The sequence below is a fragment of the Carassius gibelio genome, chromosome B10 (genome assembly GCF_023724105.1).
Source record: "Carassius gibelio isolate Cgi1373 ecotype wild population from Czech Republic chromosome B10, carGib1.2-hapl.c, whole genome shotgun sequence".
NCBI lineage: Eukaryota > Metazoa > Chordata > Actinopteri > Cypriniformes > Cyprinidae > Carassius > Carassius gibelio.
This window is the reverse complement of record NC_068405.1, coordinates 4,750,749-4,768,954: the sequence shown is the minus strand read 5'-3', so window position 1 is coordinate 4,768,954 and position 18,206 is coordinate 4,750,749. Positions and strand designations below refer to the sequence as shown.

The 18,206-nt window shown below is 36.7% G+C and overlaps 1 protein-coding gene across 2 annotated transcripts in view; it reads left to right on the top strand.

Annotated features, from left to right (window-relative positions):
* psd3l (pleckstrin and Sec7 domain containing 3, like) overlaps window positions 1-18,206 on the top strand; it is a 117,334-nt gene that overhangs the window by 1,347 nt on the left and 97,781 nt on the right. Inside the window, exons 1-3 of one of the 2 annotated variants that reach the window (XM_052566736.1) lie at window positions 435-577; window positions 8,714-8,825; window positions 15,743-16,604. In XM_052566736.1, coding sequence (XP_052422696.1) covers window positions 15,943-16,604 — 662 coding nt within the window. In that variant the 5' untranslated portion in view covers window positions 435-577; window positions 8,714-8,825; window positions 15,743-15,942. Of the gene's footprint in view, window positions 1-434; window positions 578-8,713; window positions 8,826-15,742; window positions 16,605-18,206 lie in introns of those variants that run through there. The other variant, XM_052566735.1, reaches the window with a different exon arrangement.

Genomic DNA, 18,206 nt, shown 5'->3' with positions numbered 1-18,206 from the left:
GTTAGAAAAGTATTTTCTACATAATTTTGTGTTGAGTGTGTACGTTCAAATCAGAATTATTCTAATTACCAAAAAAAAATAAATAATAATCTTTGTTTTTGTTATATAATAGACAAATATTACCACATTGCTCACGCCCCTAAACAGTAGGAAAGCCCCGGATATCCTCATGAAGATTTCACATATGGATTTAAAACAGGGTCATGCATGATGACGTCTGAGATATGAACAGGGAAAACGTGCGCGCGCTCTTGGGTGTTTTTTGTGTTGTTTCTTTTTTCTTCTTTCTTTTGTTGTACATTTTAATTTAACGTTTTTTTATTTATATGCATTTGTGTTTGTCATTGATGTTGAATTTATAACGATTGGTCATTATTTTATGTTTGTTCAAGAATAAAAAAACACGCACACAGGACTGTACCAACTGACACTAGACTGAGGGGAGACACACACACACACACACACACACACCCACACACACACACACACTTCTGCTCTTATAATGAGCTGAAGTGATCACAGTGATGCTCAACATCCAGCTTTAAGTGACCGTTGGTGAATGTAAATCACTCTGTCGGTGAGTTTGTTTGTTGTTGCTTCATTCAGTGTTTTGCAAGATTTAGCGATAACTCGATTCAGACTCTTTCACTTCTGCTATATTCTCTATTTATGTGCCACACTGTAGTTTCAGTTTGAGTCATTTCATACACGATTGTGTGTGTTTGGTTGAAAACACACTTGAAACATATTTACTGGTTATTTCTCTAGCTGCACTGCACGTTTACATCTTAGTAACGTTAGTGAAGCTAACAGACTAGCAGCACACAAGGAGAGAAATTAGTGAAAACGCATAAATGAGATTCAAAACAATGATGATGATGATTATGATGATAGTGATGGAGAGAACATGGCGCGATTTATTTTATATATTTCTACTTTATTTCTTGGCTACGTCTTCATCCAGGACGGAGCTTTATTGCTGTTTTCTGGCTAGCGAGATGAATGATGAATTGGGATCCATGTGATGATGCTTTGGGTTTGACCTTAATGCATGTTATAACAGTGTAACTACTAGTGTAATAACAACACTAATAGTGTAAATCTAACCAGCAGAGCTGAAGTAAGAGTGCTGAGTTACCAGACAGAGACCATCAATACAAACATCTCTGTTCAGGCTTTGTGTTCATTGTCTGCTGGTGTTTGATCAAACCAGCCAATCATCTGTGAGATTCACTCATATTTGGTCGTGTAGGTTTAGTTTGTAAAGCACAGTACTGTCATGTGTTATTACAGTGTTTATGGTTTAGGCTCAGTGGTTAAATACTAAATACTCGTGGTACAGTTGTAATGCTTTTATTGATTGATCAATTGATTGGAAATGTGCAATGGTTGATAGAGCAGTCACTTGACTAGTTATCTTCTGTTTGTTGATCATGTACAACATTATTGCTTGCAGAGTATAAACAATTTACCACACTTCACAAAACAAGTTGAATATGATTGAATATCTAAATCCAATATAAAATGCAAAAATGTACTCTAATTCTGCTTAAAGCAATGCATAACAATTGTACAATTTTTACGCCTTTAACAGTGGATTTTTGATAGTAATAGTAATTTTTTTGTTCATGTGTATTCGTGTGTGGAGAGCAATGCATGTGTGAGCAGGGCTGGAATCAAAAAGTAATCGAAACCGAAATTCAGAATCTCTAACAACACAATTTTCCAATGTCGATTATTTTGGTTTTGTGATCTTGTTAATAGTTTTTCCTTGAAGGGGTCATATGATCTGATTTAAAATTTTTGCTTTCTCTTTGGAGTGTTATAAGCTCTTGCTGCAAAGACTAAAGTCTCAAATCCAAAGAGATATTCTTTTAGTTAAATTAAGTTAAGACTCGTCTACGCCCCCATGAAACGGCTCATTCAAACACGCCCCACATGTCTACATCACTGTGTGGGAAGATTTGCATAATGATGCCCAGATGTTCACACAAAGAAAGAAGGCATATCTTTTATTCTCATTGTAGTATTGTTGTTTCTGCTGCCGTCATGTCTTATAGACACTGTGTGTTTCACTGTGAAAGCCAAACTACTTTGTTTGCCCTTCCAAAGGAAAACATGACTAGAAATCATGTTTATAATGGGTTTTAGGTTTTTGTCTCGTCGCTCCTGCCGGACAAGGCTTCACAATATGTTAAGAGCATAACATTTCCATCTCACGCTTTGAGGCATTCGGCCAATCACAAAGCACCGGATAGCTGGCCAATCAGAGCACACCTCTCTTTTCAGAGAAATGAGCCTTTTGAAATTCAATGTGTTTCAGAAGGCGGGGCATAGTGGAGCAACAATAATGTACAGTTTGGAAAATAATGTGTTTTTTAACCTTAAACCACATGCATTGCATTATACCAAACCCACAAAATAATGTTATTTTTAGCAGCATCATATGACCCTTTTAAAATCATACCACTGTTTGTGTATTCAGTACTAGACGACTTTTGCTAGTTATTTATTTTTTACTCTTTACTTTGTATTTATTTATTTTTTATTTTATTTAGGAAACAAGCTTTTTACATTAAAACTGAAATGACTTTTTTCATTAGGTATTTTAATTTCAAACAATGTTTGCTTTTTGATTTCAGTTAAAAATATTCAATAAATAACCATTATTAGTAGGGCTGGGTAAAAAATATAGATTCTCTTTTTTACGAAGCGATATGGATTCCTAAATCCTAAGAATCGATTAGTCTGTTTTCAGTTAATGGATTGAACATTGAAGTGCACCTCCCATCCAATGTATCGCAGTAAGCATTGTGGTTTAGTGCTTTTATTATGAAACAAGGGCATTTTGCTTAATATATGCACCATATAACATTCATTATAATTTGTTACTTCTTTAATATTTTATTTATGTTTGAATAAATCTGTCCATGTTTTTATGACAGACACTATTTAAATGTGTATATTTAAAAAAACTAACTTTTTTATAATTATTATAAAAAAAAATATAAAAACTTAATTATAAAAAGTGCAATTTAAGCAGTTGTACAGCATAAATCAGTCAATTTTCACCTTCAGTATTATAATGTAGTACTAACTGATCATGTTTATTTTACAGCATTAGTGGAGATATTTTTTTTCCTCAAGAAAATTTGGCATGTACTGTACCCAGGGTCATAGCTGGGGTCAGCGGGGCCCTGGTGAAGGTGGTACCAGTGGCCCCTGTTTGAAATTGTTTAATTTGTATGTTCGTTCATTTTTATTTATTTGTGCTATTTAAACAATGTTCAAGTTTTTTTCAAGTTTGTACTCTGTTCAGCTTCTCCGTGCTTGTGTTTGGATGCTTTAAAGTCGACAAGCGGTACGGCTTAAAAACACGTGAGAAAGATAAGCTTTCATGATGACGCACAGCAGTGACCCATCAACTGTCCTGAGCATCTTTTTAGGCTGACCTCAGCCAGTCAGTTGAGATCATTGGGCCCCCCCCGTCTCAGCCGTGGGCCCCTATAATCGTCACCACCTTTCACCCCACCAGCGACGGCCCTGACTGTACCTGAGAGGTATCCAAAATAATCAATATTTCATCTAATCGAATCACAAGCTTGAAATTTGTGTAAAAACCCAGGCCTTATAAATAGTTTGTGTTTCCTTCAATTCTTTTAAAATCACAAAGATGTGACATGCTCTCTTTCATTAGAATAAAATATCTCACCTTTGTCAATGAACAACAACAACAACAAAAACAATAATAAAATAAGAATTGTTCAGTATTCGCGATCAAGGTAAAATTTTTAAGATTTAGATTTTGCAGAGTGTTGAACGATTAGCCTTTGTGAAGCCAGGCATAAATATCCCATTAAATGGAGTTGACTTTGCTGTAATATACTGGAGCATCATAGTCGCCTAAACAGTTTAATACAGCAATAATAAAGCTCTGGTCACTTATAATAATCTCACATGGTGCCAAAACTGGCACGCCAGGAATAATATCTGACCCGCTCCCACAGTCAAATTATTTTGATAGCGGCTGGTTCTGAAATAGATCAGTCATGACAGCAACAGTTACTCACAATCACTTCATATTTAGTGATGTTGCATTCAAAATAAAAGTATGACGACTTCTGCAATAATGTTTTATTTTGAGATGAACGGAGAGATTTTAAAAGTCTTTGCAAACAGCGACAACTTTCTTTTTGCCGATGAGACACCTGCTTTGCCTTCACAAAACTAGGAATGATGAACACAAGCAGTAGTTGTCTTTGCATTCTTCTTTGTATGCACTATTTTCTCTGTCAACTTTCCTCTTTAGACTCTTTGATAGTGCCATTTTCTCTCAACAGCTTGCTTAAATGTTAACATCACTCTGCACACAACATAATAACATACCTCCAGCACGCAAACAATTAAAAAATGCAGTTAAGTAAGTGAGGATGCCAAGGAATAATTCTGTGTAAAAGTAGGCTGTCAAGTGATATTTACAATAAATTAGGCTTTAAAATGATAAACATTTATTATTCAAAATATGCAAAGAGGAAATAAGACATAATTTGTTAAGAGCATGACTCAAACAGGCCATAAATGGGCTTATTCAAGTCCTCTTTTTATTTTTTGACTTATTTTTATGCATTCTGCATCTCCCACATATGTGTGTTTTAGCAAGTTGGTGAATGTAGATATTTGACAGGTTACGTGTCACTACTCTGCTTTATTCATTTATCCAGTGTAAAACCCGGACACTTTCTGTTAATGACTGTCCCACCACTACAGGATTTAACACAGAGCAACAGATCACTACCAGTTACAAAAGACACTGTAAGAGTCTGTCACAGGCAATTATAGTTTCATTTTTCATCAATCAAAAACATACAATATTTTGGTGCATTGAGTGCAGGATTGAGTCTTGCCACACCGCCATAAAGTCCAGATCGGTGGAGTGCAACAGTGATGTTTGTCCTTCTGTAGAGTTCTCCTATCTCCACATATGATCATGAAGCTGGACTCGAGTGACCATCAGCTTCTTGGACACTACTCAAGCTAAAGCCCTTCTCTACCAGTGGCTCAGTTTGGCCAGGAGGCAAGCTCTAGGAAGAGTCCTGGTTGTTTCAAACTTCTTCCAGTAAGGGTTACAGAGACTACATGCTTCTGTGTACTTTCTATACAGCAGATCTGTTTTCTGAACTCCTCTACAGATGTGTGGCTTGACACAAACCTGTTTCTGAGCTCTACAGGCAGCTTTTTGACCTCAGGGCTTGGTTTTTGCTCAGAAACTTTTATTAAGATGAGTGTGCTATCCCAAATCATACCCACTCAATTGAATTTCCCACAGGTTAACTTCACTTGAAGTATAGTAACATCTACAAGCAGAATTTTAACTGTCCCAGATATTAATACTTATGCAATGGAATCGTTTTATTTTTTATTTATTTTTAATACATTTAATAAATTTTTTTTTTTTTGCTTTACAATTATGGTGTATGAAGTGTAGATTGTTGTGGAAAATATTCATGTAAAATTAACTTGCTTGGGTAAATACAAACAAATGATAAACTTATACGCTATTATGGTTAAATTTTGCAATTAATCTGTGGATCACATGCGTGCCAAACTGTGCGGGGATCAACTACGATCCGTTTAACCACAAATACTATATATGTTCTGGCCTGCCCGATGCCAAACTTACTTGCCGACCCCAGGTATAGAGGGTTTACAGATAAAGTGTGAATACAGTCATGTGACCTCTGCATGGTGACCGTTACAAACAAACACAAGTACCACTCATTTCTGTAGGGGAATTTCTGCTAATAATAAGACTGTGGGTAGTTCTGTAATGCTTTTGCTATTTAAATCTGTTAGGAGTGTGACATGCTATTATATCTGAACGTTTCCAGTTGCGTAATCTTAGCCACCATGTTAAGACTGCCTAAAGAAGTAGTTTGAGAAAAGTCATGACCAGTTTTAAGAAAAATAATTAGAAGACTAACTTTTAAGACTAGTCTAAACCGTTTATGCAACCGCATGGAACTACAGGGATTACTTGTATTTAAAAATTAAGGTAACACTTTAGTAAAATGACCAATTCAAACTATTAACTAGTTGCTTATTAGCATTCCTGTTATTAATATATTATCTGTTTATAAGTGCTTATAAAACCCATATTCTGCATGAGCATATTCTACATCCCTAATCCAATACCTAAATTTACCAACTATTAATAAGCAGCTAATTATAAGTTTACTGAGACAAACGTTGTAGTTAATGGTTTGGAAATAGAAAGCATTGGACCTTAAGATAAAGTGTGACCAAGATTAATGTGTCACACCAACTATTGATATTAAGAGCTAAAGATGATTAAAGAAAACTTTCAAGAAATTGTGAGCAGTTTCAGGACCTGAAATGTGCACTTGACCGTAATAAATGAATAGTCAACACTTTATGATGTTTGGTGTCAGGTAAAACTCTGATGGCAGAAGTCAAGTCTTTTTACAGATTGTGTCAAAGCAGCTTTACAGTATTAAACCGTATTAGAAAGGCTGAAGTTTTGCCTAAGTTGGTGATCACAATTAATTGTATTTTGATGGTTAATTCCTGCAGGATGCTGTACTATTCTCAATGAAGTGGAAACGTAAACCGTGTTCTGCTGTGGCTCTTAAACATGATCAGAAATGGTGCGTTATTCCTCTGTTTTCTGAGAGTAATTATCATGAAAACTAAAGCTCACTGGCCGACATGCTGTCTGTGTGCCTTAAATACCATGTTTTACCCTGAGGGCAAACCTCAGACTGCTCACTGTAGTGCAAAATCTGGATTGTCAGAATTGGTTCATCTTCATTGTTCCCAGTTCAGCTCACTTTTTAAAGTAACCAGATCATTTTTTGGTGCCTAGACAGGCTCTGTAACTTCAGCGTTCCTCAAATTGTTTATTTATTGAATGCATTTGTTTTGTGTGTATGTAAGTAGGTCTTTTCAAGGAATGATAATGAGCGCTGTGGTTTAAGGAGGAGCACTCTGGATTTGGAAGGTGGATGACACAAGCATCCTAAAATTCAACACATTGTTTTCTGTGAAAGTATGCATAGTGCCATCACCATTTGGCATCCAAAAGTAGTGCCAGCTATGACTTCTGGGCCTGCCAGTCACATTGTGTTCATTGTTTCCTAAAGCAAAGTCTTCAGATATGGTTAACAAGGGACACACATAACAGAAGCATTGAAGATGCATTGAGTACACACAGTTTTTCACTAACAAGTGTGTTTTGACAGCGTGAGAAAGCCTAGGCTACAAACAGAGATGTTTCGTAATAAATGTCATCATTGGTAATTGTCAGCTTTACACCAACTGTGGAGCTCATAAAACTTACATTGTTCGTTTTTTGAAGAAGTGCAAAAACCTTTGTGAACTTTTTGTGAGCATGAAGTGCTCTGTGTGTGTTACCTGTGCCGTTTCCCTCACATTGTCATGTGAACAATCAGTCAGTGTTACTGATACCATGAACCTTGTTACGCAAAGCAGCTCTTGCGTCATCTGAAGTGACTGGAAATAAAGACTTGGTTCACAACGTCAGTCAGATATTAATTTACAATAACTATTCTGACAGATTAATCCATCAAAGGATTTGTTAGACTGATCACTCATTTTTTCATGAATTTGAGTCTACAGTGTTTGCGTTGTGGATCAAATAAGAATGTACTGTTATACATGTAGGTTTCATATAGATAAAAACTGACATTGATTGTACAGATCAGCTCCAGTCCTCCGTGGACAGTAGACAATAACTGGATTTCCTGATGTCTTGATGTCTCAGGGATCAGAATGATTTCCCTCCATTAGATCTGACTTCAGCATGTTCAGCTCTGAAGCTGACGTTAGACTTTGAGCTTTGAGTTTTATAGATGGTGTCTGATAAAGATGTCTGATTCAGAGGGCTCTGATGTTGAACTCTGATCGTAACAAACAAGGCAAAAGAGGCAAACCTAAACACTGAGGTCAGATTTTCAATAAGGCCGACTTCTCTTGTGAAATTGAAAGCGGAGACCATTTCAGTTCAGTTCCAGTAAGTCCACACGCTCGTCATGTGGCTAGAGTGCAGTCAATTATTTGTAAAAAGACACTAGTATTAAAAAATGAGTCAGTTTGTGGAAACAGAGATTCCTGAGCTGCCTGGAGCGAGTCATAGTGAGCGGCCTCCTGTGGGAACTTCAGCGTGATGACTCGAATGCTAGATTCACACATTCATGCACTCGCTGGATTTAAAGAAACAGTTTGTCCTGAAGTGAAAATGATCATTTACTCACAGTCAAAATGTCTGCAAACCTGTATAGCTAACTTTCTTCCGTGGAACTCAAAAGCTAGATGTTTAGCACAATCTCTGTGTGAGAAGCAGAGAATAAAAATGTTCATCTGCGTGTTGTGATATGACATTAGTTGTGAAACCTGCTGCAACTTGAATATGCCACAGCAAAACAGATGTGAGAGCTGTGGAGGAGAGGAAAAGATTTTCTATAATTAATAACTTGTGAGGTTTTTTGGTCTGTTCTTCTCTCAAAGCTATTTTGTCATTTGTTTTGGAACTTGACAGAATCCATCCGTCTTTTAAAACTCATTTGCTAAATTTGGAAGACTTCCTGTCTTCAGTCATAATACTGCCACATGCACACTTTGCAAAGTTAAAATGATGTCATATGAATGCATGTTTAACTTTGGTTTGTGCTTGCAGGGAGAAGTGTTTGATCGGCTCAGCAGATCTTCTGCACATGCACAGAGTGTTGCCAAAGCCAAGGAGCAGTTTCTCTCGGGAAAGACAGAAGACACAAGCTCAGCTGATACTGGTACTTTATATTCTTCCATACTTCTTGCATACACGTAATTGTTGTGTGTATTTATATAAATTAGTGCTGTCAGATGATTAATCGCATGCAAAATAAAAGTTTTTGTTTACATAATATATGTGTGTGTACTGTGCGTATGTATTATGCATACAGTATATAAATAAAAAGACATGCATGTATATATTTAAGAAAATATGTTACATTTATATATTAAATACATTTATATATAATTTAAAATAGAAGAATATAAATATATGAATGTATAGACATGTAAATATTTACTAAATATATACTGTATGTGTGTATTTATATATGCATAATAAATATACACAGTATATACATTTCATAATATATATATATATATATATATATATATATATATATATATATATATATATATATATATATATATATATATAAAATAGTAAATTGAAGCTGCATGTAACACATTTTCTCTTTCACTTCCGTATATGATGCTGTATTTTTTCGGCTGAATACAGGCCCAAATTAACACCCTACTCTTCTAAATGTGTAACATCCCGTTCTCCTGTGTGTGCTTCTTTAAAACATAAATCATTAAATAAACTGAGAAAAAAAATTGGATTGTGGATTACAGGAATATTTCATAGTTCAGATTTGCTGAAAAAGCGCTCACCCTCAGCTCATCCGAGATGTATTTGAGATCAGTTTCTTCATCAGATAAGATTAGATAAGTGTATTTGCATAATAGAGAGAGTGAGATAGTAATTGCATCACCGTCTCACAAATGGATGCTGTCAGAATGAGACATCAAAACATCAAAATAATCCACATCACTCCAGTCCATCAGTTAATGTCTTATAAAAAGAAAAGAAAAGTAGGGGTTCAGACCAGATGGCTTTTGCAACTAGCGTCCAGTTCTGTGCAACATTATATAGTTCACAGAATCTGACCGTTTTTACACAAACCCTGATTTGTTCCCCTGTAAAAAAACAGAAACTAGCTTTTCTGAGAGGGTCTTACAGTGCTGACTGGTAAAATCTAAATTAATTTGATAAATGAACTAAACCAGGTAGAAATAGCTCAGTGTAGAAAACATAATGCTTTGCTGGTGACACCTGGTGAAGTGCATTTAAGAAAATAAATGATGTAAATAGAGATGTTTTTATAATAAATCATACAGACATAAGAGAGGCAACAGCCTTGAACTTTGGTAGTAAATATCTCAGTTATCATGAGCCACTAACAAAGTTGCGATTATTGAGGTAGTGATAATTATAGGAACATTTTGAGCATCAGTTTAACCTATTTGATGTCTATTTCTGACCAAAGACATGTTATTCAGCTGACGCATTATATCCATCAATTTTAAGTAAGCCACCCGTCGACTCCTAAAGCTGCTGCTGGTAAACAGCTAATTGTCTTTAGTGTTGCCATGTCCATATTTTTATAAACGCCTTTAGGGCTTTTTTTTCATAAATGTAGTTGTTAAATATTATCAATGTATTTGGGTTTATTTTAAATAAGCAAGTGGCTTGTTTTTTTTTAAATCCAGTTGTTCCAGTGAGATCTGGCAACATTGTTCTCTATGGAGAGTAATCTATGGGATTTCCCCAAGACCACGGGGCTGTTGGAAGAAACTTTAGTGGAGAGAGATCGTATCAATATTTTGGAGTCAGTAAAGACACGTACCGTTACTGTTTTGTTTCTGTGATTGACTAACATCCAGTGGCACTCTTTCTCAAGCTACCATTTCTCGTGAAAAGAGACGTCACTGCATTATCAACTAGTTGTTCAGTTTGGTTCTGTTCACAGATAGGACTGTCACTTTAAATGTTTGAGGAGTTAATTCGCTTGTGGAATGTGAATATCACTGACTTACAGGAATTGATTGGACTGTGTGTATAGAGTGTGATTAAACTCTCAAGAGAGGAGTGACAACCCTATTGAGCTGTTTTGTGTGTTTTAATCACCAACATGAACACAAAACACTCCTTCAAGATCTTAGTGTTTCCGTATCACTGGTGTGTCACGCTTCAGTGTCAACGACCGTCATGATGAAACCTGTTTCAGAAGTGTGCATAAGTCACAAAGTGTACTGGCTCATGGTTTCCTTGTACTTCCACAAATGACACACATCCAAACCAGCAGAGCACAGCAGTGACCTTACATCCCAGTCCATGCTATACTATGCACTGAAGCAGAGGTTTTAAAACTTGGCTCTAGCGACCCTAGGGGGTCAAAAGGGTGCTGGTGGTATGTGGTCAAATTGAGATTTTATTAATTATTAGGGCTGTATAAGTTAACATGATAACATTTCTTAAATATATCGAATGCAGTAATTTTTATCACATTGCCCTGGAACAGTAGCATGACTAAATCAGACTTCATACTTCTGCTCAATTTCAATTTGCTTCTGTACTCAATCTGAACAAACCATCTCCCAGTTTTCCTCCGGCACCGCACCAGCCGGCCAGCCGCGACGTAGACACTAAGAGCCGAATTTATGATTGTAGTTTAGGTTAGGGAAATCGAAAACGACAGCGGACATGGAGACACAGGATGCTATTCACTCTATTGTGGAGAATATTCCCGTCATTTGCCAACTGAAGCGCGAACAAAAAGAGTTTATTTCACATTTTGAATGGAGGTGATGTGGCCCTACTCCTGACAGGTTATGGGAAAGGTTTAATTTATCAGCTGTCACAGATCGTCAGATAGAAACTGGAGAAGCCAAAGTCCGGCAAAGCGATAATTGTGATTGTGTCCTCCTCAGACGAGCGCCCCCCCCCCCCCCCCCACGAGAAAGTAAACGCCTGTCAATTATGCCCTTCCAGACTCTACGAAGTCTACGAAGCAAATAAGCAGAGTTTGGTATTAGCAGGCTACTAGAACAGTATTTAGTGTCAAATTTGCTTTATAATTAAATTTAAATCTAATTTTATAATGATTGTCTTCAGTTTCTAAGTCTAACATTCTGTCTATCTGTCACCCTGTCTGTCTGTCTTTATGTCTCTGTCTGTCTGCCTATCTGTCTTTCTGTCTGTCTGTCTGTCTGTCTCTCTGTCAAGTCAAGTCACCTTTATTGATATAGCGCTTTAAACAAAATATATTGCGTTAAAGCAACTGAACAACATTCATTAGGAAAACAGTGTGTCAATAATGCAGAATGACAGTTTAAAGGCAGTTCATCATTGAATTCAGTGATGTCATCTCTGTTCAGTTAAATAGTGTCTGTGCATTTATTTGCAATCAAGTCAACGATATCGCTGTAGGTGTTTTTGTAGGAGTTTTGCAATATTTTGTTTGGCGATAATGTATCAATTCTCAAAAACGAAATATAGATATAAAAAATATGTAAAAAAATCATAAATGATTCATATTACTTTTTTTTTCATTTTGAATTCATTTCCTGAACCCCTAGAAAGCAGTCTTCATCTCTGAACTTAAAACAGTGACAGGAAATACTAGCATTAAGACACATCAGGCAATCTTGTAATCATATAGACACAGGTGAGACATCATGTCAGGTAATCACCGTAATTATGTAGACACAGGTGAGATTTCGGTTTCCTTGTGGCACTGCACTGATATGACCTGTGTGTGGGTTGTGTATCTTCCTCGTTCCTCTAGGAATAAGTCGTCAGCTGATGCTTTGTTGTGGCTTATATACCGGTTCCAGTTTTGGGACACCGGATTGTTGCTTGCGCACTGTTGCTTTGAACGTCTTAAGTTCACTATTGCCTGCACATCGCTGCCACCTGGTGGTCGTTTGAGCCAGTACATTCTTGATTTGTTGTTTGCCTGTTGTGTGTGCTAGTTGAATTCAAGGTTGTTGTTTGTTTGTTTGTTTGGGGGGATGGGTTATTGTATTATTTGTAGTATTTGATTTTGTTATAAGTTGATTTGGTTTAGGCCTTTGTTTGAATTTTGCTATTGGGGTTGGTTGGGTACTATTTCTTTGTTTTGTCTTACATTGATATTGCTCAGTCAAGGAACTGAAAATGTATGGTTTATTTTGGGGTGATTTTGTTGTTTTTCTTTTTTCTTTTTGATTTAGTGTTTGAAGTAGTGAATGTATATATTTTTTGTTTGATCTGTTGATTGGTTGTTTAAATGTATTTCTTTTTCTTCACTCTTGGTTCGTGATTTGAGCTGTATCTAATGTTTGGTATAAAGGTGTAGCAAAGATAGTAACTTTTGTATCTATTTTATTGATTTACAATTGTTTTGTTTTCTTTAGGAATCCTGCAAGAACTTTATTTTTCATTGATAATAAGCAGATGTAATTTTTTGTTCAGATCAAAATGTTATGACATCGTCACAATTGTAAACTTAAGCTGTGAACCTTTAAAGCAAGCTCTTAAAATATATTCACATTTTATACATATACATTTAACTAAAGAATCCTGCAAGCACTTAAATTTTTCCCCCTTTACTCATACTGCACAAAGTTGGTTCAATAACGTTGGATGTTACAGGGACTGATTATTGCAAATACAGATCCCAGTGTGTTCTGGTTGAACAATATTTATTTATTGCTAAGATTTGCATATGGTGGTGTGTTCTTAATGACAGCTTTCCAAAAAAAATATATCCTATTCCTAAAATAAGAAATATACCAATATATCGCCTTGCTTATCGTATCGGAGTGTATCGCAATATATCATATTGCAACCCCTGTATCGTGATACGTACCGTATCGCCAGATTCTTGGCGATACACAGCCCTACAGAATGACCAGTCCTGTGTACGAATAAGACAGTCAAATTGCTAAGTCATGTTGTCAATATAACAGTGTACTCTGGAGGGATGCTCTGATGTAAACTATGGCTACAGGTTTGATGACCATTATTATAAATTGTAGGTTACACCTTAGTGTATGTGGGAGTTTGATTGCAAGAGACTGGACCAGATTCACATTTATGCTTTTCTTGTTTGTACTGTAATTTGTTGACAGACCATGCCATTGTGATACAGAAAGGAAAAGACAGCACCACATAGCACAAGGAAAAAAACAAGAAAAATATAAAAGTAGAAATGTGAACATAGGACAATCTCCTTAGGGAAAACTGTACATGCAGTGCTGTAGAATATCGATGAATATCTTGTCTTGGTATGCAGCGTGGAAATAATCTTTTAAGAGTGTCTTATCCAGTCTCTGCAGGCATCTGCTGTGATGTCATCCCACACTGCATCATCCATGGCAGCTAGAGAAGGTCATCTGTGTATGTGGCTGGGGATCATATACTTTCCATCTCCATACTGAGAAAAATTCCTTGATGGGGTTAAGGAATGAAGAGTAGGGTGAGAGGAACTCCATCAGCATCCTGTTGTGGGCTGCAAACCATTGCCTGATGATGTTGGAGCGATGGAAACTGACATTGTCCCAAACTCTCAAGTGCTTTGGCAGGTCATATCCAGCTCTTGTTCAGGGATGAGATCCCTGTAGAGAGTGTCTAAAAAGGTGACAAGACACTCTGTATTGTATGGCCCAATAAAGGGAATATGCGTTAGCACACCATTCTCAGAGATAGCAGCACCCATGCTTATGTTCATGCCTCGTTGGCCTGGCACTTCAACTGTAGCTCTGTGGCCGATGATATTTAGACCACGCCTTCTGCGTTTCGTTAGGTTGAAGCCAGCCTCATCCATGTAGATGAAGATGTGTCACTTGCTTCCAGTTCAATAATACACTATATCCAGAAGACACAAAATGAGTTTTATGAATTACATGCATTTTCATTTTGGCCAAGATACAGTACAGTTACATCAAATCTATACAGTACATATTGCATCTTCTTTTCTACAGCCAGAGCAAATAGCCTCCTCCTGTTCAGGTGTGAAAAGGCGCTCTGCCACACCTGTGAAGTTGTCTTGCAGTCCTATATGGAAAAAAATATTGTAATGCAAAACACAAAATTGAGGAAGATAAAATGTCACTGTTTAAAGTATACTTACTGTATATTTTAAAATGCAAGGGGCATACTGTAATATTGTATAAAGCATAACAGAAAGTATACAGTATTACAGTACAGTGCCTGTTGTTAAATTACTGTACATACCTGTTCTGTCGACAGAAAGTCTGTATGATTGAGGACACAGTTGTTCTCTCAACATTTGGCTGCTCCCTTCGACCAGCCTCGGCCATTGTAAGCCCATAATTGAGAACGGGTTCTACAAGTGTAGAAAGTATACAAGCTCTTATCTCATCAGGAACACCCATATGTCCTTGGCCTCTTCTGTCTCTTCCTCTGATTTGGGTCCCAACTCCTCCAACATCCAGCCTCATTCCTCTTCTTCTTCTCTCTGGCTGTTGACCCCGTCAAATTCCTTGTCCAGTTAGACAAGTTAGAGAAAATCAAGATTCACCTGGGAATTTACCAGTGCAGGAGAGATTTAGAAAAAAAAGTCTAATGGAAATGTATAGAAATATGCTCGACATATTATGACATCTTGTTCAGCCATTTTGCACGGTTAAGACTTATGCTATAAACTTATGCCTGAATGTTGTGGGGGATGACACAATTCAACAGAGACCCATTATAATACATTTTGATCAAAATGACATAAACAATTGATCATTTGCATGGATGTACCAAAGCATTTGCAACTTGTTCAAAGAAATGAGGAACTGATTTTTTGATGTGCACAAGTGACACGATGTGAAGAACAGGTAGTTTTGAGAATTTCAATTCTGATCGGAGAAATGTACCAAAGCAACTGAGAAAAACGGTAAATGAACACACGTATATGTAACTGAAGTAGTGCAAAACAAGTATAGAAAGTGCATTCTGTCAGATTATTTCTCTTTTTCAACAAGAAAAATATATTTCTCTCTTTCTTGTTGTTCATCCTGCTTTCTGTTGGTTTTATTTGAGGCAGACAGTCTTAACAATTAATTATCTCTAATCTTAATTTTTGGCTTTGTCCAACAGTCGCCCCTTCGACCCAAGAGAAACAGGAAAGCGCCTCAGGTCTTGAGTCGGGTCTTGATGACGATGACATTGATGAGGCGTCCGTCTTCCAGGAGATCGACAGGGAGCTGTCAAACCTGTTGAGTGGCCTGACCGCTCGGAGTCAGCATGCTGCGTCCAGACAGGACTTGACGTCAAGAGACGCCACTGCCGCCTCACTCATGATCCCCTGCATCGGGCAAGACGAAACCAAGCCTTCTCAGCTGGATATGGCCAAGCAGGGCCTGGACATTCAGAATGGCCAGTCCGAGTTAGCAAGAGACTCCCTGCTGTTTGACTCGTGGTGCGAGGCGCTCATAAAGGACCCCAGCTCAGTTATGGCGGCTGCAAACGAGATGAGCTGCTTCAGCTCAGGGCCCAGTCAAAGCCCCAGGAATGCACTGGCCTGCCAAAATAAACCTGACGCCAGCCCAACTCCAGATGGGGAGCAGCCCTCAGAGGTGCCCTCCCAAGAAAACTCTGGAAAGGAGATGGAGGGCAAGAGGGCCGGGTCACCCTCGCCCAGTAGGACAGAGGACGACCCCTTGGCAGAACTGGTGGATGAGTCTCTAGGGGATTCCAGTAAAATTCTGTCCGAGATACCTGGCACCTTTAGCAGTTTTCTGGAGGGGGGCAAACTGCGGGACAAGCCACCAAAGAAGCTGCGGTTTGTGGAGAGCAGGGCGGAGAGCCTCGTGAACGGAGAGATGCAGAACGGAACGTACCAGAGCTGCAGTGTGAAAGAGGAAGTGACTCCAGACACACAGCATACAGAAGCCACCGGAGTGCCCCAGGGGCGTGTGCTGAGACCCGATCACAAACCAGCAGAGAACGGCTCAGACAGGTACAGTACCTCTGCATCTCAGTCCTCACTTGCCAAAAGCCGGTGAGATAGTAGATAGACACTGCTATTTAGCTTGAGCAAGCTATTTTATATGATACTTCTGTAATTTAAAAGAAATTCTAAAAAATAGCACCCCCCCAGTGGGATTAAATTGGTGTTTGTTCAACAGGAAACAACGTTCAAAGGTAAATTAATTCCTCATATTTTTAGAATCAGTATTACTGATAATTATTAATATTATTACAATGAGTAAATGTTTTGTTTTCATAAATATTATTTTATGTAACTATTTATATAATTATTTTATTATTAAAATGTTTTAATAAAAAATGTTTATATATATATATATATATATATATATATATATATAATTATTATTTTTTTTTTTCAAGGCAAGGCAAGTTTATTTATATAGCACATTTCATACACAATGGTAATTCAAAGTGCTTTACATAAAAGAAAGTAAAATAATAATGAAAGAAAATAATAACAAGAATAAAACAAGCAATTGTAAAACTTATTTAAAATGCTTATTTAAAATGAATTTAAAACAGTTATAAAATGATTTTACATAAAATAAAATAAAAAACCAGTGAAAATATAGTGCAATCAGTTCGGACATTGCACAGTGCTCATTCAATAAATGCAGAGCTAAACAGATGAGTTTTGAGTCTAGATTTACAAGGCAAGGCAAGTTTATTTTTTATGTATATCTATGGTTATAATGTATAAAAATAAGACAATTAAAAAGTGATTTGCTTATTAGTTTTCAAACACATTAACATTAAAATAATCAGTATTGTGTTTCTTATCTCTGTTCAATAGCAGTTATAGTTGTTGTTGTTCAAATGTTGTAGAAACAATAGCTCTGCATTGTTACATTGACAACATTTTAAATCCGACTGATTTAAACCCTTTTTAGTTTTTTAGTATTACATTAAAATATTAATATATTTATAATATACATTTCTTTCTTGATATGTTGGAATAATTATTCCCGACTGACTGTTGCATTTCATTTGAGTACTGCCAGAATATTGAAGGCAGAGTAGACACTTTAGTCTAGAGAACACTGTTCACTATTAACTATTTGCTTATTAGCATGTATATTACTAGCTATTTATTTATAAAGCACATATTAATATCTTATTCTGCATGACCATATATTAGATACCTTAGATCTACCCAATATATAACTACCATAACAGCTACTTACTATTTCTAAGCAGTAATATGGAGTTTACTGAGAGAAAACTCTTGCGTATGTCTTCCCTAATCTGTTTCTAGCTTAATTTTATGAATAGCTGTTATGTCAAGGGCACTCCTATGATGCCTATCTAGGCAACTCAGAATGGTGAGTAAAAGCTGTCAAGAATGAGAGATATACACAGCTGCATCTTATGCAATGCAAAGTTCAAGTGTGCTGTTCATCTGCTAATATAACTACTTTTCATATTCAGTTCTGCATCTGATTATCAGTTTCACTTCCTTTATTGAGTTATTGAGGAACGAAGCTTGTGTTTTTATAATAACGTGCTGTGGATGACTCATAAATTTGTCCAGAACATATCCAGGTCATAAATAATGTTTTGCAGAAAGAAA